We start from the raw sequence: 21,164 nt of genomic DNA, 5'->3' as shown, positions 1-21,164 counted from the left end.
AGCAATCATTTGGGAATATTTTGGCCAAACATATGCCAATAAATTTGATAATCTGAGCAAAATTGATGAATATTTATGAAAATTCAAATTACCCAGATTAACAGATGAGGAAAGAGAATGTTTAAATAACCTCATCTGAGAAAAAGAAATTGAACAAGCCATTAATGAACTCTGTAAGAAAAAAATCCCCAGGGCCAGATGGGATCACAAGTGAATTCTACCAAATGTTTAAAGAACAATTAATTCCAATAATATATAACTATTTGGAAAAAATATGTGAAAAAGGAGTCCTACAAAACTCCTTTTGTGGAACAGATATGGTACTGATACCTAAACCAGGAAGAGTCAAAATAGAGAAAGAAAACTATAGATCAATTTTCCTAATGAATATAGATGCAAAAATTTTAAATAAAATACTAGCAAAGAGATTACAGCAATATGTCAGAAGGATAACACACTATGACTAGGTGGGATTTATACCAGGAATGCAGAGTTGGTTCAATATTGAGAAAACTATCAGCATAATTGACCTTATCAATAGCAAAACCAACAGAAATCATATAATTATTTCAATGTATGTGGAAAAAGTTTTTGACAAAATATGGCCCCCAATCCTATAAAAAACTCTAGAGAGCATAAGAATAAAGGGAACATTCCTTGAAATGATAACCCAAAATAATATTTATCTAAAATCATCAACAAGCATTATCTGTAATGGTAATAAGCTAGAAGCCTTCCCAGTAAGATCAGGGATAAGGCAAGAATGCCCATTATCACCTCTATTATATAATACTGTACTAGAAACGTTAGCTATAGCAGTAAGAGAAGAAAAAGAAATTAAAGAATTAAAAAAGAAATTAAAAGAATAGGCAATGAGAAAATAAAACTATCACTCTTTGCAGGTGATTATACTTAGAAAATCCTAGAGAATCAACTGAAAAACTATTTGAAATAATTACAACTTGAGCAAAGTTCCAGAATATAAAATAAACCCACATAAATCATCAACATTTCTATATATGACAAAGGCCATCAGCTAGAGATAAATTCCATTTAAAATAGTTATAATTAATATAAAATTCTCAAGCATCTACCTTCCAAGACAAACCCAGGAACTATATGAACACAATTACAAAACACTTTTTAGACAAAGTCAGATCTAAAAAATTGGGAAAATATGAATCCCTCATGGATAGTCTGAACCAATATGACAAAAATGACAATTATGCTTAAACTAATTTGCTTATTCAGTGCCATACCAATCAAACTACCTAAAACTTATTTTATAGAGCTAGAAAAAAATAATAATAAAATTCATCTGGAAGAACAAAAGGTCAAGAATATCAAAGGAATTAATGGGGAAAAATGTAAAGGAAGGTGGCATAGTCATACCAGATCTCAAACTATATTATAAAGCAGCAATTATCAAAACTATCTGGTACTAGCTAAGAAATGGAGTGGTAGATTAGTGGAATAAATTAGGTACACAAGACACAGTAGTAAATGGCCATAGTAACCTAGTGTTTGATAAACCCAAAGACCACAACCTCCAGGAAAAAAAACTCACTATTTAACAAAAACTGCTGGGAAAACTGGAAAACAATATGGCATGAACTAGGTATAGACCAACATTTTATACCATATACCTAGATAAGGTAAAAATGGGGACATGATTTAGACATAAATGGTGATACCATAAGCAAATTAGAAAAGCAAGGAATAGTTTACCTGTTAGATCTATGGAAAAGGAAAGAATTTATGACCAAGCAAAAGATAAAGAGCACTATAAAATGTTAAATAGATCATTTTGATTATATTAAATTAAAGTTTTTGCACAAAGAAAACCAATGCAATCAAGATTAAAAGGAAAGCAGAAATCTGGGAAACAATCTTTACAGCAAGTGTCTCTGATAAAGGCTTCATTTCTCAAATACATAGAGAACTGAATCAAATTTGTAAGAATAAAAGCCATTCACCAAAAGATAAATGGTCAAGGGATATGAACAGACAATTTTCAGGTGAAGAAAGTAAAGCTAGCTGTTATCATATGAATAATATAATAATAATAATTTCTCATACAAAGAAATGCTCTAAATCATTTATGATTAGAGAAATGCACATTAAAACAACTCACACCTATCAGATTGGCTAATATGACAAAAAAGGAACATGATAAATATAAGAGAGGATGTGAGGAAAATGGAACACCAACGCACTGATCCAACCATTCTGGAGAGCAATTTGGAACTATGCCCAGAAGACAACCCCTATGCCTACCCTGTGATACCTACTAGGTCTGTATCACAAAGAGATCATAAAAAAAGAGGAAATGACCTATATGTACAAAAGTATTTATAGCAGTTCTTTATGTAATGTCAAAAATTGGAAATTGAGAGGATGCCCATCATTTGGGGAATGGCTGAACAAGTTGTGGTATATGATTATAATGGAATACTATTATGTAATAAGAAATCACGAGCAGGCAGATTTCAGAAAAACCTGGAAAGAACTTTGTGAACTAATACAAAGTGAAATGAGCAGAAGCAGGAAACCATTGTACACAGTAACAGCAACATATTGTGATGATCAACTTAGCTTTTCTCAGCAACACAATGATCCAAGACAATTACAAAGGACTAATGATGGAAAATGCTATTCACATCCAAAGGAAGAACTGATAGATTCCAAATGCAGATTGAAGCATACTATTTTCATTTTTTTGGTGGCTTTTTTTCCTTTTTGTCTCTTTCTTCTTTCACAGCTGTGACTAATTTGGAAGTATGTTTTACATATGTAACTGCACATATGTAACATATCAAATTGCTTAACATTTTAGGAAGAAGGGAGAAGAAGGAGGAAAGAAAAAAATAAGTCCAAATTTTGTAAAAATGAATGCTAGACAATATCTTTACATATAATTGAGAAAAAATAAAATACTATTAAGTTCAAGTCAAAATCTGAAATTAAACATTCATGTTTTTGTTTTTGTCTTTTATTAGACGCTATTTTGTTCCTAATAGTTCTAGAGAAGATGATACTGCTCAATTGTTCCACCAAACTTCATATATTAGAGCAAATGCTGAAGAGTAACTTTCCTGAATCACTCAAGGTACTACTATATACCTAGGTTTTTTGTTTGTTTGTGTTTGTTTGTTTGTTTGTTTGTTTTTAGTAAGAGGTAACAATGCCAGATGCCTGTGAGAACATATTGCTGCATGACTATATGCAAGTTATTTAGCATCTCTCGGCCTCAGTTTCTTCATCTGAAAATGATGCTCTCTGCCTTGATTACACACAAGTTCATGAGAGTCCAATTACATAATGCATACATGATATTTGCTATGATTAAAATAGTTTTGAGTCTTCAAGTCTTGCTAGTTTTCTTGCCACCATATGTATAATTTGGCTAGTTACAACAGGATGACAATGGCCCAGAAGACAAACCTACTCCAAAAATTATCTTTCAGAGCATTTATCATTTGACCTAGTTACATATGCATTTTCTAGCAAAAACATAATTGATAAAATTGTATAAATGTTGATTAAATGGCCACCTTTGTATATTACTATTAGTAGAATAGAGACTGTGCTTATGATCTCACTGGTATAGGCAGCTCCCAAGTGAGGAAACTTTTACCAGTACAAGTTGGTACCTACTCTATAACTTACAATCTTAGAGAGTCTAGAATACTAAGAGGTCAAGTAATTTTCCCAGGGTCACTTTTCTGGTATGTTTCACAGGTAGGTCTTGAATCCAGGTTATGCCATGTTGCCTCTCAATAAATACTATTTTATAGACATATAGATATATAGCATGATTTCTCCTGTCCTCATTTTGTCAAATACTCTTGCTGTGGTTCTAATATGTTTAACTGATTAACTAATAAAAACAAACATTTATTAAGGAAAATCATTAAACATTTAAGAGCACGATGTTAGTTGCTAGGAGAGGAAAGTTTAGATAAACCATAGTTCCTGCTCTCAGGGAGCCTATAGGTTAGGTAAATATTTAGTGGGCAGATCAGTGGTACAGAGGATAAAGTTCTGGACCTGGAGTCAGGAAGACTCATTTTCCTAAGTACAAATCTTGCCCCAGACACTTACTAGCTGTGCGACTGGGCAATTCACTTAACCCTGTTTGCCTCGGTTTCCTCATCTGTGAAAGAGGAAATGACAAACAACTCCAGTATTTTTGCCAAGAAAACCCCAAATGGGGTGACAGAGTCTGACACGACTTGAATGACTGAACAACAGCAACAAAAAAAAGTATTTAATAATTAGTATAGCTAGTAACTTAAATAGTTGTGTAACTATAGTTAATTCTTAATCATGCTTCTATAACTCTTTATTCCTCTAGTTTCTTTATTTGCCAACCCCCCCCAAAAAAAATACTTAATGTTTAAATAATGATTGTAACTGAAACGTGTCTCCCCACAGACTTTAAAATTTTCTCTTTTAATCCTGAGGCCAGTCACTTTTTTTCTTTTTTGGTCTCAACCTGAGTTTTGAAAGAAGTGTTACATTTTTAACTTCAGAACTCTTAATTCATCATTTGGAACAGAAAGAAAACTATGTTAAATAGTAGAAAACTGCTAAAACTACTACTACTACTACTTCTTCTTCTTCTTCTTCTTCTTCTTCTTCTTCTTCTTCTTCTTCTTCTTCTTCTTCAACTGAAGGAAAGAACTTACAAGGAAAAAGTTTTTAGTTCCATATAAGGAAAAACTTAATAACAAAGTACAGTTGTCAAAGAATTCAATGTATTGATTTATCACAATGGTAAAGAGTACCTCACCACTTGGATACCTTCAAGTAAAGACTGGATGTTCACTTGTTGGGGTTGTTTTAGGATTCTCGTCTCTGGAAGGCCTTAGTCTAAATGCCCTCTGAGTTTCTTCCAACTCAGCGATCTTATGATTTTGTAAAATATAAGTTAGTGTTGTGGTATCCATAGTTCATTATTCTACTTGACACACATAACATTTCCAATCTACTAGAATCACATGAATTTAAAGTAGATTCACATCACCTGCTTATTAGTAAAAATCATTCCAAGTTGGGGAAGGCTTCCTCAGTCAAATGGACTTAACGAGAGTATTAATGAAAGGAAAGATCATAGGCTCATAAATGTAGAGCTGGAAGGAACTTCAGCATTCATCTAGTCTGAACCCCTCATTTTACAGAAGAGGAAATCAAGTCCTAGAGAGGTTAAGTGATTTGCCCAAGATCACACAGCTTGTTAAGTGTCAGAGGTAGGGCTTAAACTCGGGTCTGTCAGGATCCAGCCCCATTCTCTATGCATGGTACTATGTTGCTTCCAAACAGCTTTGATTCTCTAGGAACACAGAACAACTTGGAAAGCCACAGACACCAGAGTAAAAAAGTGATCCAAGGAGCCAAAATCAAGTTGACTTAACTACCCTCTAAACTATCTGTGCACAATGCCATGAAACCCCCAAAGAAAATGCCTAATGGAAGTTATCATTTTGGTTGTAAAGGGAACCAGAGAAGAGAACTCTTTCATTAATTTTATAAAGTGAAAGCTTGGATAAACAATGTCGTTGGAAATGTTTGAAAAGGAAGTTAGCTAAGGATAGTGAAAGAGTGAAGGTTAAGAGACAGATAGGTGGACAGCTGCACTGGTATTCAAGAAATGTTAAAAGACTTCAAGAGAGGCCTCTAATGTCTTAGATGTATCCACCATTGGATTTTTGTGAGATGGCACTGACAAAAGTCACAGAGGATCTACACTAGCGAAGGGACTATTTGGAAATGTAGAATGCCTCAAAAAATAACTTTATGCTTGATCTTAATTCATTCTATAAAAGCTCAAACTAGTATACAACCTTGTTATGTCCTTCATTGGTAAACACCTATACTTTATTTAGGTTTTCCCCTACTCAACACTCCCTCAATGAAAATGCTAATATTATCTGATATATATTTGCAAACATATACTTGTATGTATATACATACCCCTGTATTCTGTGTGATTCTCATTCATGTTTTCCCACAAATGAACAAATCACTCAATAAACATTTATTAAATGCATAGTATGTATCAAATACTATGCTAGGCACTAGGGATACAAGTATAAAGGATGAAATAATCCCTAATACCAAAGTTCTTACATTCAAATGAGAGAATATAAAAGTAAATTTACAAATAAAGCATAAATTATTACTAAATAATAACTAGCATTTATATAGTGTTTTGAGGTTTGCAAAGTGCTTGACACATGTTATCACCTTTGATCCTTACAACCTTGGTGAGATAGATACTATTATTATTCCCATTTAGAAGAGAAAATTGAGGCAAACAGAGGTTAAACAACTTGCCCAAGGTCACACAACCAGTACATGTCTGAAGCAGAATTTGAATTTAGGTTTTCCTGTCTCCAAGTTCTATCCACCTGCCAAGTGAATTATAAAATGAATAAATGCAAATATGTACCAAGCAGTAAAAAAAAAAAGTAGTTTAGGAAGGAGGGCCTTAGCAGTTGGAGGATTGGGAATGGTTTCATGGAGAAGATGGCACTTGAGCTGCTTCTTAAAGGCTAAGAACCTTTCATAAGTTCTCAACACTGTGTGAATACAAATGGAGGACAGAGGTTGCTATCAACCATCTCTTGTTCTCCATATGTAACCAATTAATTGTTTTTATTCTAGTAACATGTTTCTTTGATGACTTCCTTTCTGTCATTTCTCTTATATATCATTTGTAGGGCAGCCAGAACATGCCCATCACAAGCCTCTCCATTTCCCTTTAGTGATATTCAACTCCAGATCTTCAGAGATCATAATATTCCATGATGCATCCCAAAACTGAAGAGAAGGAGAAAGAGTACAGGCAGGATCACCTTGAGAAATTTCCCATTTATGTATCCATATTTTCTCCCTCAAACAAAGACCCATCCTGTTAACACCAATATTCTTCCAGTGATGTATGACTACAAAGAAATCCCTGTGGGTACTCTTGCCCCCATTTTACAGATGAGAAAACTGAAACTCAGAGAAGTTAAATGATTTGTCCAGTGTTACACATCAAATAAGTGTCTGAGGGAGGAACTGAGCCCACATCTGTCCTCATTACAGGTCTAGTGGTCTTTTTTGCTTATACCATGTTCCCACCTTACTTGAAAGTCTCAACTGGTTGATAAAGATGTATTTGTATTTGACAGTTCTTATTAGGTCTTAGGTATCAAGTGCCTATCGTGAAGGTGTTTGACATAACTATATTATACTTTATGACACAGCCATATCAAGTACCAGCTTCTATATGAAGCCTTTCTTCATCCCCTACCTGCTAGTGACCTCCCTAAACTATTTTACATTTATTCTGTATATATTTACATATGAACATGTGGTCTCCTACAATAGACTGTGGATTACTTGAGGATAGGTACTACTTCAGGGTTTTTTGTTTGTTTGTTTTGTTTTGTTTGTGTGTTTGTATACTCAACGTCCAGACTAGTACTTGGAACATAGAAGGAGTTCAATGTTTGCCTATTGATTGAAATTTGGGTGGAGTCATACAGGATTGTGTAGATCTGACACCTGTTGTTTTGTTTTGTTTTGTTTTGTTTTGAAGGGGGTGGGATTCTAAGAAAATGGTCAGAGAAAGCAAAAGAATTCATTTCCTTTTCATTTTTCTCCTGGTTAGATAACCGGTGGTAGGTAGAATGGCTATCATTGCTCAGTAGGATATGAAGTGAAGAATACCATGTGAAGAATAGCCATTAGTGATTGGATTCTTATTTACCTTCTCCTTCTTCTCTGAATTTGTCGGCTCAGGTTTATGGAGCAGTAATGAACATGAATCGTGGAAATCCCTTTCAGAAGGAAGTGGTAGTGGATTCATGGCCAGACTTCAAAACTGTCATCACTCGGCGGCAGAAACAGGTATCTATTGGTATGAAAATCAGTTTGAAATTGTGTTATCCAAGAGCAGAGAAGAAGTATAGTAATGCAGGATAGGTGACAATTTGGAGGAGAAGAAGGAGAACAGGGATTAGAATCATTTAGGAGGAAAGGAAGAGAGGCAATGGCCAGGGAAATTTTATATACTTTTAAGTGAAATGGTTATGATACAAAATAACACAAACTAACGCCTCTCCACTTTTAACAAACTGGTTATTTTCTATTATTACTCTGAACCATAAGTAGCCTTCTGGGGCCCTGGTCAAAGTAGCAGGTAGAGGTTGGGGATGAGGTGGGGAAGAGAAGGAGCAACACGGGAGACAGTCTACTATAGTCAGATGTAATTGGTCTGGAAGACTACTGAAAGTCAGGCTCTAATCCTCCTCCTCATACTGTCTGTGACCCTAGAACTATAACCCACAAAAAAAGAGGCAGCTGAAGAAAAATAGACCCTGTAAGAGTGGTGGAACCCTTTAGGGCCAATGGACAGGAAGGTTTTCATTTGGAGGAAGTACTTCAGATGTGGTGCACTGGGGAAAAGTTCCAGTTGACCCACCCTGTTTATAGCTATACCATTAGAACTATATTATTAATATTCTAATTAGTTTCACAATATAGGGCTTTTCACTTGTATGACTTTCCACAGCATACATGCTGCAGTGCAGGAATAGAATCAGAGAACATAGTCTGTGGGAGATAACCCGAAGTTGAAATTTGGCAAGATGTGGTCAGCGCTAAGACAAGCCAGCAAGGGATTCAAGGAGAGAGGACAGTGTATATAGTTGAATTGGTTAACTGCAGAGGTAAAGATTGTGATTGGAGGGGCAGGAAAGCAGAGCAAAAATAATAGACTGGGAGAACAGGGAGGGATAGAGTACATAGAGATCAAAATGAAAAGAAAAACAGGCTTAAGAGGAGTGAGGCTGAAGAAAAAATAAGAGTAGTTTATCATGAACATAGGGAGGAATTTCAGAGTTCTGGATCATAAGATTAAATGCGGGTAGGGACTGGACTTTAGGTTTTATTGGTATAGGAAACTTCTAGGTGAGGAAATTCATTCTACCAATGCCAGCTGGCACCTTCTCTGCAATTTAGAGTTAAGAGAATTACCTAGAGAACTGAGAGATTAAGTGACTGTTATACACACACACACACACACACACATTCATATAGATACATATAGATATGCAGATACACACATATGTATTCACCTACATATATACACAAATAGATATATACATATCTGCATCTATACACATATGCACCTATGTATACATATATATATAAATGTATCAAAATATGTACATACATATTATACAAATTCTGTTCAGTTGTTTTTCAGTCATGTCTGACTCTCTGTAACCCCATTTGGAGTTTTCTTGGCAAAGACAATGGAGTGGTTTGCCATTTCCTTCTCCACTCATTTTACCTGTAAGGAACTGAGGCAAAGAGTGTTAAGTGATTTGTCCAGGGTCACATAGCTAGTACGTATCTGAGGCCAGATTTGAACTCAGGAAGATGAGACTAGCTGCCTTGCATACATACATACATCTGTGCACATACATACATCTGTAATAGCTTTTGGAAGAAACTGTTGAGGGGTAGCTAGGTGGCACAGTAGATAGAGCACCAGCCCTGAAGTTAGGAGGCCCTGAGTTCAAATCTGGCCTCAGACCAAACTTGACACTTACTATCTGTACGACCCTGGCCAAGTCACTTAACCCCAACTGCCTAAAAAAAAAATTTTAAAAAGGACGAAACTGTTGTAAAGAAGAAATTCTATTTCAAAATTTGTAACTGAGCAGGCCATAGACCTTCAAGATTTGGATCTCATATAGGCTTTTATTAATTTCATGACGATATACTTCTTCCCTAGGCTAAAACAGATGACCTGGACCATTATACCAATGCTTATGCAGTCTTCTATAAAGATGCCAGGGCTTATCGTAAGCTTCTAGAGGAGCCTAATGTTATCAACTGGGAGCAAGTCTTTCAGATACAAGGTGAAGTTGTGTGTCAAAAGAGCTACAAGCTCAGCAATTTTCTCCCCTACTTCCACTCATGGCTCTGCTTTGTTTTGGGTTTGTTTTTTGTTTGTTCATTTGTTTTGGTGGAAGGGTTAATATTTGTTTTTAAAAGTTTGTTTCTTTGTTATATGATATGAAGAGTTGGCTCTTATAGAAAAAAAGATCCTTTTAATTATAATTCATTTTAATTGAAGGAATTTTAATAGCACCAGTTATAGATTTCTATAGGTGCTCTCAGAAGGTGGATACATGTAATATAATTCCTTTCTCATCCTCCTTTACACAATCCCACTGTAGTTCTTCTCAATATCTTGAAATAAATTGATCCAATAGGGAAGTTGTTTATTCTTCCACAACTAGAAAGAGGTAATAATGGCATTCCTATTCTTTGATTACAAGGTCCTCAATCTCTCTCCTTCTCTCAACAAACATGACAGAATAAATTATTGTAACCTTGGTGCTTGATGATGTTCATTTTAAAAGTATTTGCCCTGGGCACAGCTAGGTGGTGCAGTGGATAGAGCATGGGCCCTGCAGTCAAGAGAACCTGAGTTCAAATCTGGCCTCAGACACATAACACTCACTAGCTGTGTGACTCTGGGCAAGTCACTTAATCCCGATCGCCTCATATAAAAAAATAAAATTGCCCTGCAAGTTGTTTTTAGAAATCATTAAGCCTATGAAACATCTTTGGTTCCCCAAATTTGTATCAGCTCAACTCATATTTACCAATGTATCTTCTTTTCCCCCTTTTGCTCTTGGTTCCTAACCATAGGATTCACAGAATGACCATTTGCTTAGAGAAATGCAGATTTTATTGTTGATGGAGCTGTGAATTGGTCCAACAATTTTGCAAAGCAGTTTGGAATTATAAAAAATAATAATAATAATAAATGACTACAATGTTTTTACCCTTTGGCCCAGACATCACTTTGCTAGGAAGGTACCCTTAAAAGGTCAAAGACAAAAATCAAGGTTCCACATACACAGAAATATTAATGGTATCACTTTTCAAAGTCACAAAGAAATAAAAATAGAGTACATAACCATTGATTTGGGGAATAGCTAAACCAATTATAGTACACGAATATAGAGCAATATTACTAAACTTGAAGAAATGATGAATATGAATCATTCAGAGAAGAGTAAATGAACATATGAAATGATTCAGAGTAGAGTAAACAGAATCAACAAAACAATATACACAACAGCTACAAGAGTATAAATAGAAAGGGGAAAAAAACCCTGAACACTGAGTAATTATGATGACTGAGCTTGACCTTGGACAAAAATGGGAAAAAAAAATTGCATGTCCTTTTTTTTCTTGCATAGGTGGGGGAATATGTGTGGAATATTGCATATACTTTCAGACATGATGGATTTGTTGATTTTCCAAAATGCTCTGCCACTTTCACCCAAATCTTTTCCATAAGATATGGCTTGTTAGATGTTGAAGGAGAGAAGAATATATTTTCAAATGAAAGAAACAAAATATATCAATAAATATAAAATTTTAAATGCAAGTAATTTCTATAATTCTCCACCAAAATCACTGATAAGTGAAAATGATTAAGACTAGTATAGTTATAAATGCCTGTAATCTCTGCTGTTGGGGGAGACCAAGGCCTGTAGATTGCTTAAGTTCAGGAGTTTTGAGCTTCACTAGGGCTAAAGATGACTGTACAACACCAATATGGTGAGTTCTTTGGAAGAGAAGACCACCAGCCTGCTTAAAGAGGGGTGAACCAGCCTAGGTCAGAAACAGAGCAGATGAAAGTTTCTGTGTAGATCAGTAGTGAGATTGGCCCATGAGTGACTACTGCTTTTTCATCTTGTGTGAAATAAGGAGATTCAGTTTTAAAAACAAAATGATTAGGATAGAATATAGTTATCATTATTTTCATATATCCTGCTACTTTGTATTCCAAGGACTCACTCATTATTTTAAAGCACTGGTTCTCAAACATTTTCGTTTGAAGGTCCCTTGAAAATTATTGAGTAAAAGAAATTTTTTTAAATAAAAAAAAATTATTGAGTAGCTCTTATTCCTAATCCCCCCAAAAGGCTTCTGTTTAGGTGGAATATACTACACACACACACACATTTTACATTAGAAAATATTATATGTATATACATATATATAAATATATATCTATATATATGTATATATATTTGTGTGTGTGTATATATATATATATATATATATATATATATATATATATATGAACCACATTAGAAATTAGAACATAGAATTTTATTCTTCTTTTGTTATGAAAATATTTTCTACCTAATGGACACCTTGAAAGAGTCTAGGGCGGAGGTGGGGATCCCATATCACACTTTGCAAACCACTGCTTTAAGACCTTAAACATGAAGGAGAAGTACTTACTATTACAGATAACATACGTATTATTAGGAAGATGGCCATTTTTTTTTTTGGAACAAAGTTTGCAATCTTAGGCTGCATTAAGAGATGTATAATATCTCAGACTAGGAAGATCATAGTTCTCCTGTACCTCTAGTCAGACCACATTTGGAGTATTGTGTTTGGTTCTCAAAGTTGCATTTTACGAAGGACATTGATAAACTAGAAAGCATCCAGAGGACAACCTGGTGAAGAGGCAGTGTGGTTCAATGGAAAGATCAGTGAGTCAAAAGACATGCATTCAAATTCCTTCTTTGTCACTAACATCTATGTGACCCTGGATAAGTCACTTGACTCCTCTGAGCCTTACCTTCCTCCTTTGTAAAATGAAGGGACTGAAGTGGATGACATCTAAGGTCCCTTGCCACTCTACATCTAGGATTCTAAGGGTCTAGAAACTACCAATGAGAAACATTTGAAAGAAGTTGGTGGGTCACGTGAGACTTTGTTTCAAGGCATGGATAATTTGGAGTCCAGAGAAGAAGGAAGAATAAAGGTTTTATATATAATAAATATAATATATGATAATTTTAATTGGATAATTTAAAAATGCATTATATGTATGTTTTGACAGTACTCATATTCAGTAGAAAAAAATTGAGCTTGATCTACTTATTATCATGACTTGGATAATTATTGTTATAATTCCTCTATCAGTCCCGCTCCAGCTGAACTCCTCTTTGGATTCCTTTTTTCACCTTTTCTCTATCCCCGCACCAAGGTGGACTCTAGATTGTGGGGTCACTCAGAGAGAGAAGAGGGTGGTGCCTTAGGTGCCAAAATGTCTAATTAGTAAGTGAGTATGTTTAGCCTAGAAGAGAGAAGACTTAGGGACATGATTATTATGTTCAAGAACTGAAAGGGCTGTTATCTGGAAAGGGGTCCAGATTTGTCCTCTTGGGTCCCCATGGAGCAAAACTGACTGATGGGTAGAAGTTTTGGAAAGTCAAATTAGAGCTATGCAAAAAAATGGAATGGCCTGCCTTGGGAAGAAATCGTTTCCCTTTCAGTAGGGGTTTTTTTGTTTGCTTGTTTTTCCTTTTTTTCAAAAATTAATTAATTTATTTTTAGTTTTCAACATTCACTTCCACAAGATTTTGAGTTCCAATTTTTCCCCATCTCTCTCCTCCCCCCATTCCCAGACAGTGTGCATTCTGAATACCCCATTCCCCTAATGTGCCCTCCCTTCTATCACCCCTCTTTCTCTTATCCCTTTCTCTTTCTATTTTCCTGTAGGGCAGGATAGATTTCTATACCCCATTGCCTGTATATCTTATTTCCCAGTTGCATGTAACAATAATTTTTGACATTCGTTTTTAAAACTTTGAATTCCAAATTCTCTCCCTTCCTCCCTCCCCACCCACCCTCATTGAGAAGGCAAGCAATTCAATATAGGTTATACTTGTGTAGTCATGCAAAACACTTCCATAACAGTCATGTTGTAAAAGACTGACTATATTTTCCTCCATCCTATCCTGCCTCCCATTTATTCTGTTCTCTGCTTTGACCCTGTCCCTCCTCAAAAGTGTTTGCTTCTGATTACCCAGTCCTCCAATCTGCCCTCTCTTCCATCATCCTCCCCTCTCTTATCCTGTATTTCCCTCCTATTTTCCTGTAGGGTAAGATAGATTTCCATACCCAATTGAGTGTGTATGTTGTATTCCCTCCTTAAGCCAAATCCAATGAGAATAATATTCATTCAGTCCTTCTTACTTCCCCTCCACTGTAATAGCTTTTTGTTACCACTTTTACGTGATATAACTTACTCCATTCTACCTCTCCCTTTCTTCTTCTCCCAGTACAATCCTCTCTCCCCCCTTAATTTTATTTTTTAGATATCATTCCTTCATATTCAACTCACCCTGTGTCCTCTGTATATGTATGTGTGTATACACACATATGTGTATATTACATATGTGTATATGTGTATGTATGTATATATGTATGTACCCATATATGCATATATATTCCTTATAACTACCCTAACACTGAGAAAGGTCTCATGAGTTACAAATATCTTTAACTTTAATAAGTCCCTTAACATTTCTTTTTCCTGTTTACCTTTTCATGCTTCTCTTGATTCTTGTATTTGAAAGTCAGATTTTCTATTCAGCTCTGGTCTTTTCATCAAGAATGCTTGAAAGTCCTCTATTTCATGGAATATACATTTTCCCCCCTGAAGGATTATACTTAGTTTTGTTGGGTAGATGATTCTTGGTTTTAATCCCAGCTTCTTTGACCTCCAGAATATCCTATTCCAAGCCCTCCAGTCCCTTAATGTAGAAGCTGCTAAATCTTATGTTATCCTGATCATGTTTCCACAATACTTGAATTGTTTCTTTCTGGCTGCTTGCAATATTTTCTCCTTGAGCTGGGAACTCTGGAATTTAGCTACAATATTCCTTGGAGTTTTCCTTTGGGGATCTCCTTCAGGAGGTGATCAGTGGTTTCTTTCCATCTCTATTTTACCTTCTGGTTCTAGAATATCAGGGCAGTTTTCCTTGACAAATTCTTGAAAGATTATGTCTAGGCTCTTTTTTTGATCATGGCTTTCAGGTAGTCCAACAATTTTTTAAAATTATCTCTCCTGGATCTATTTTTCAGGTCAGTTGTTTTTCCAATGAGATTTTTCACATTGTATTCTATTTTTCATTCTTTTGGTTTTGTTTTATAATTTCTTGATTTCTCATAGAGTAATTAGCTTCCATTTGCTCCATTCTAATTTTTAAGGAATTATTTTCTTCAGTGAGCTTTTGGACCTCCTTTTCCATTTGGCCAATTCTGCTTTTTATGGCATTCTTCTCCTCATTGGATTTTTGGACCCCTTTTGCCATTTGAGTTAGTCTATTTTTTAAGGTGTTATTTTCTTCTGTATTTTTTTTTTGGTCCCCTTTAGCAAGTTGTGGACTTGTTTTTCATGATTTTCTTGCATCATTCTCATTTCTCTTCCCAATTTTTCCTCTACTTCTCTTACTTGATTTTCTTTTTTTAAATTTATTTTTCAATTTATTAATTTGTTTTGATTTATCAACAATCACTTCCATATGCTTTTGAGTTGAAAATTTTTCTCCCCCTTCCTCCCCCCAACCCTCCCCAAGACAGCGCACAATCTGATATAGGCTTTACATTTACATACCCATTAAACATGTTTTCACATTAGTGAAAATTAAAACCAATAGGAGGAACCATCAGAAAGATGAAACAAAACTCAACAGGAGGTAAAAATAAGTGATAGCAATTCGACTTCCATAGTTCTTTCTTTGGATGTGGACAGCATTTTCCATCCCAAAGCCTCTGGAGATGTCTTAGGTCCTTGTAATGCTGAGAGGGGTTCAGTTTAACAATATTAGTCATCACATAATGTGGCTGTTATTGAGTACAAAGTCCTCTTGGTTCTGCTCACTTCACTCAGCATCAGACCATATAAGTCTTTCCAGGTTTTTCTGAAGTCAGCCTGGTCATCATTTCTTCTACCACAATAGTATTCCATTACATTCATATAGCACAACTTGCTCAGCCATTCCCCAATTGATGGGCATCCTTTCAATTTCCAATTCTTTGCCACCACACAAGGAGCTGCTATGAAGATTTTTGTACATGTGGGTCCTTTTCCCATTTGTTTGATCTCTTTGGGATATAGCTCTAGAAGTTCTATTGCTGGATCAAAGGGTATGCACATTTTTGTAGCCCTTTGGGCATAGTTCCAAATTATTCTCCAAAATGGTTGGATCATTTCACAACTCCACCAACAATGCATTAGTGTTCCAGTTTTCCCACATCCTCTCCAACATTTATCATTTTCCTGTTTTGTCATGTTGACCAATCTGATAGGTGTGATGTGGTACGTCAGAGTTGTTTTGATTTGCATTTCTCTAATCAATAACGATTTAGAGCATTTTTTCATATGACTATAGATGGCTTTAATTTCTTCATCTGAGAACTGTCTGTTCATATCCTTTGGCCATTTATCAATTGGGGAAGGGCTTGTGCTCTTATACATTTGTCGTAATTCTCTATATATTTTATAAATGAGGCCTTTATCAGAGAGACTGGTTGTAAAAATTCTTTCTCAATTTTCTACCTTCCTTCTAATCTTAGTTGCATTGGCTTTGTTTGTGCAAAAACTTTCCAATTTAATATAATCCAAATTATCCATTTTGCTTTTCATAATGTTCTCTATCTCCTGTTTGGTCATGAATTCTTCTGTCCTCCATAGATCTGATAGATAAACTATTCCTTGTTCTCCCAGTTTACTTATGGTATCAGCCTTTATCCTTACTTGATTTTCAAAATCCTTTTTGAGCTCTTCCGTGGCCTGAGACCAATTCATATTTTTCTTGGAGGCTTTGGATGTAGGAACTTTGACTTTGTTGTCTTCTTCTGGTTGTATGTTTTGATCTTCTTTGTCACCAAAGTAAAATTCTATAGTCTGAGTTTTTTTCTGCTGTTTCCTCATGTTCCCAGTGAATTACTTGACTTTTTAGCTCTTTGTTAAGGCACTCTGCTTCCAATGTGGAGGGTGTATCGTTCCAAACTTCAGGGGTTTTACGCAGCTGTTTTCAGAGATACTTCTAGGGACCTGTAAATTTTCAGTTCTTCCAAGGTAGTATGATCAAAGGTGAGGTGTTTACTCCTTTCCTGGCCTATGCTCTGGTCTGTGAGTGAACACAAGCACTCTTTTTTACCTTGGAACTGTGAGGAGGATTCTCTTTGCACCACGAACACAAGCTCCACCATGCCAGTGTTCCTCCTTGCCCCAGGATCGCCACCCAGAACTGCAACCCAGATCCAAACACAGGTAAAGCAAGAGAATCCTGCCTCAGCACCAACAAAGAGATCCCTGCAATCCCCCTCTGATCAGCCACTCAATCCCCCCACCATCTGTGGGCTGAGAGCTCGGGGATCAACTGCCACTGCAGCTGCCACCCTAGGACCATGCCAGGGCTGGTGCTGGACCACGCTCCTCTCTCACATAGGTCCGACAGACCTTTCTACTGACCTTCTAAGTTGTCTTTGGCATTTGTGGTTTGAGAAGTAAGGAAACCACCACAGCTTCCCAAGATTCAGTCCCCTGAAACCTGCCCTGGGTTTGCTGGGGCCCCATCTTTGCCAGTACAGCCCACACTGAACTGCGCTCCTCTCCCAGCCTGGTGCAACAGACCTTTCCCATCAACTATCCAGGTTATCTTGGGCTGGAAATTTGTTTCGCTCTGTCTTTTTGTGGGTTCTGCTGCTCTAGGATTTGTTTAGAGTCATTTTTATAGGTATTTGGAGAGATTTGGGGGAGAGCTTAAGCAAGTCACTGCTTTTACTCCACCATCTTGGCTCTGCCCTTAGTAGAAATTTTTAAGCAAAAGCTGGATGACTACTTATCACATACATGTTAGAAAGGATTCTTAATTAGTCAGTGGTTGGACCACATAGCCTCAGTTCCCTCCAATTTAGATTCTATGAATTGGGTCCCTGGTATTTTATAGGATTATCAATTTAGATCTGGAAGGCATCTTTAAGGTCATCAAGTCTAACAAACCCATTACATAAATGGGAAAACTTAAGACCAGAGATATCTAGTGATTTCCCCAAGAATACATAGGTAGAAAGTGGCAGAACTTGTAGTCTGATTCCAAATTCAGTGGTTGGTTTTTTTTTTAATTATAGCACTACATCCTCTTACATCTCCAAAGGCTTCCTTTATTCTACGAAATTATTTCAAATAAAAAAGCTAAAGTTAATTTCTATCCCCTGCTTCATCCATCACATGACCTCTTGTTCCTCCTTCTACCTTCATGAAAAAGGAGGTGGTGCTGGCAGAGAAGTGTAGATTAGAAGTATAGAATGAGGTATGTATTTTCAAATATCATTTGCCTGACCATACTTATTTATTACAATAGAGTGAGGGGAGGGCAAGCTAGTAGGAAAGGAAGAAAGAAAGAAAGAAAGAAAGAAAGAAAGAAAGAAAGAAAGAAAGAAAGAAAGAAAGAAAGAAAGAAAGAAAGAAAGAAAGAAGGAAAGAAGGAAGGAAAGAAAGAAGGAAAGAAAGAAGGAAAGAAAGAAAGAAAGAAAGAAAGAAAGAAAGAAAGAAAGAAAGAAAGAAAGAAAGAAAGAAAGAAAGAAAGAAAGAAAGAAGAAGAAAGAAGGAAGGAAAGAAAGAAAGAAAGAAAGAAAGAAAGAAAGAAAGAAAGAAAGAAAGAAAGAAAGAAAGAAAGAAAGAGAGAAAGAAAGAGAGAAAGAGAGAGAGAAAGAAAGAAAGAAAAAAGGGAGGGAGGAAGGAAGGAAAGAAGGAAGAAAGGAAAAAGAAAGGAAAAAATCATGAATAAAGCACCAAATCACAATTTAAAAAAATTTCAGGAGTCACAAATGGCGATTTTTCTTTTGCTTTGCTTAATTTAATATACATTTTGTTTAAGACAAACTGCATAACAGAGTATTGTGGTTTCATTTGCAATCTTCATCCTTTGCTCTCCATTGTATAATGAAATTGTTGTTAAGTTCATAATAAAAAGGAAAAGAAAGAGAAAGGGGAAGAATGTGTTTTTACCAATGACTAATCTGTTTTAGGGAAGCAGCTTTTCACAGCATGTGGAATGATGGACTTCATTCAGGAGGCGTGGGATTCAAATCACATCTTGAGAACTTACTAATTATGACTGAACAACAAAGACCAAGTCAATGAACCTTTCATAGTGTCAGGTTTCTCACCTGTAAAGTGGAGATAAGAAAATTTGTACTACTTACCTTATAGCTTGTGAGAACAGTGCTTTGTAAATCTGAAAAGCATTACTCAAATATGAATTCTCATTTGTTGTTGCCACATTTATCTCTTGGAGTCATTCTTTGAAAGAATTGTGTTGTCTTGTGGGAACTAGGTCAGATATCTATCTATCTATCTATCTATCTATCTATCTATCTATCTATCTATCTATCTATCTATCTATCTACCTAGATATGTGTGTGTTTGTATGTCTCTGAAAAAAATGACATTTTATTTGACACTCCATTGCTATAAGACAGCTGCATGCCCCATGCCCCATAAAGCATTATACTGGTACTCAGAAAGACAGACTTAAATCCTCTACTAAACACTTATTAGCTGCATGACCTAGGGCAAGTCATTTATACTCTCTGGGCCAAATGGATAAGATAATAATCGCCCTAATTCACAGGGTTTTGTGGGGATAATATGAAATAATGCGTACAAACTACTTTGCACACCTTAAAACTCTACATAAATGTTAACTATCATTGTTACACTTGAGATGTCATCTTAAGTTTGCTAAATGTATTTCAACTCTACGGAGACATCCTAGTAACTCTACAGTTTTCATATTACCTAGTTCTGGATCATGCAGAGGAGGCAGCTAGGTGGCACAGTGGATAGAGTTCTGGGTCTAGAGTCAGGAAGACCTGAGTTCATACATTTAGTAGCTATATGACCCTGGGCAAGCCACTTAATCTATGTTTGCCTCAGTTTCCTTATTTGTAAAATGGGGATAATAATAGCACTTACCTTCCAGGGTTGTTGTGAAGTTCAAATGATATAATAATATAAGTAAAGCACTTAGCACAGTGCTTGGCACATAGTAAACACTATATAAATGTTAAATATTATTATTATCCAGTCAAGTATTCATTGAATACTCTGATCTCTATTATCCCCTCCATTTTTCATATTTTGTTATCTATTTTGTAAGCAAAAGTAGGAAATGCTACCTGTCCTCAAGGGGCTGACAATTCTATCTTGAAAATCAGACTTAACAAACAAACAACAAATTTGTTACTTTTCTTGTTAAATTTAATAATATACCTTAAAAAATGTAATAAGTTCACAAGTTCACACCTCATTTTTTGTTCTTTGTAAATTGATATGTTTGTTGATGACTGTTAAATTCCTACCAGAAAAGAGAATGTAAAGAAAAGCATAGGAAATCATATGCAATACAGGCATTAGTTAAAATAAAAGACTACCTACCTGGCCCAGTAGATTGAGTGCTGGACCTGGAGTCAGGAAGACTCGTCTTCCTGAGTTCAAATCAGACCTCAGATGCTAGCCACATGACCCTGGGGCAAGTCACTTAACCCTATTGGCCTCAGTTTCCTCATCTGTAAAATGAGCTGGAGAAGGAAGCGGCAAACCACTCCAGTATCTTTGCTAAGAAAACTCCAAATGGGGACACAAAGAATCAGACATGACTGAAAAATAACAAAATACAACAAATATATAACTAACAAGTTTATGTTTTTATAACACTTTACTGTATACATAGCACTTTCACATATTACCCAATTTATTCCTCACAACTACCCAGTGAGGAAAATCCTGACAATCTTCATCGTGGGGGGAGGGGAGGACAGGGAGGAGCAGAGCCTCAGAGAAGTCAATTGACACTTGAGGCGTCTCTCCTAGTGGGTGACTGACTGATCCAGAGCTTGAAACTATGTTCACAGAATCATAGATGCAGAGCTATAGGGAACCTTAAAGTTCAGAAGTCAATTGACTACTTGTTTTACAAATCAGGAAAATGCAGTACAAATATAAAGTGACTTACACAAGGTCATGAAGCTAATAAATGCCAGAGTTGAGATATGGAAAGAGTTTCTCTGACTCCAAATTATGCCACTGCGGAGCAATTTTTTTCAAGCTTCAAGCCTAGTTTTCTTCCTGCGGTACCCAGCATGTTGCTAAGTTATTAGCTTAGCATTACCCTAAGTACTATAAGAATTCTGTAATGAACAGTTGCCCTATATTTCTCAAATAAAACATTCATTTTCATTTTTTTAAAAAAATTCTTTCT

The 21,164-nt window shown here is 35.8% G+C and overlaps 1 protein-coding gene across 1 annotated transcript in view; it reads left to right on the top strand.

The window, feature by feature from the left end:
- The first annotated feature begins 3,031 nt into the window (after positions 1–3,031).
- Positions 3,032–21,164, top strand: part of GLYATL3 (glycine-N-acyltransferase like 3) — a 22,511-nt gene continuing 4,378 nt past the window's right edge. The window contains exons 1-3 of the mRNA XM_020993851.2: positions 3,032–3,109; positions 7,795–7,902; positions 9,797–9,923. Coding sequence (XP_020849510.1) covers positions 3,032–3,109; positions 7,795–7,902; positions 9,797–9,923 — 313 coding nt within the window. The remainder of the gene's footprint in view (positions 3,110–7,794; positions 7,903–9,796; positions 9,924–21,164) is intronic.

Source organism: Phascolarctos cinereus, unplaced genomic scaffold (genome assembly GCF_003287225.1).
Source record: "Phascolarctos cinereus isolate Bilbo 61053 unplaced genomic scaffold, phaCin_HiC Scaffold_5;HRSCAF=322, whole genome shotgun sequence".
In the NCBI taxonomy this organism is placed as follows: Eukaryota; Metazoa; Chordata; class Mammalia; order Diprotodontia; family Phascolarctidae; genus Phascolarctos; species Phascolarctos cinereus.
Note: the sequence above shows the minus strand (reverse complement) of the source record. Positions and strands in the feature narration are given on the sequence as shown.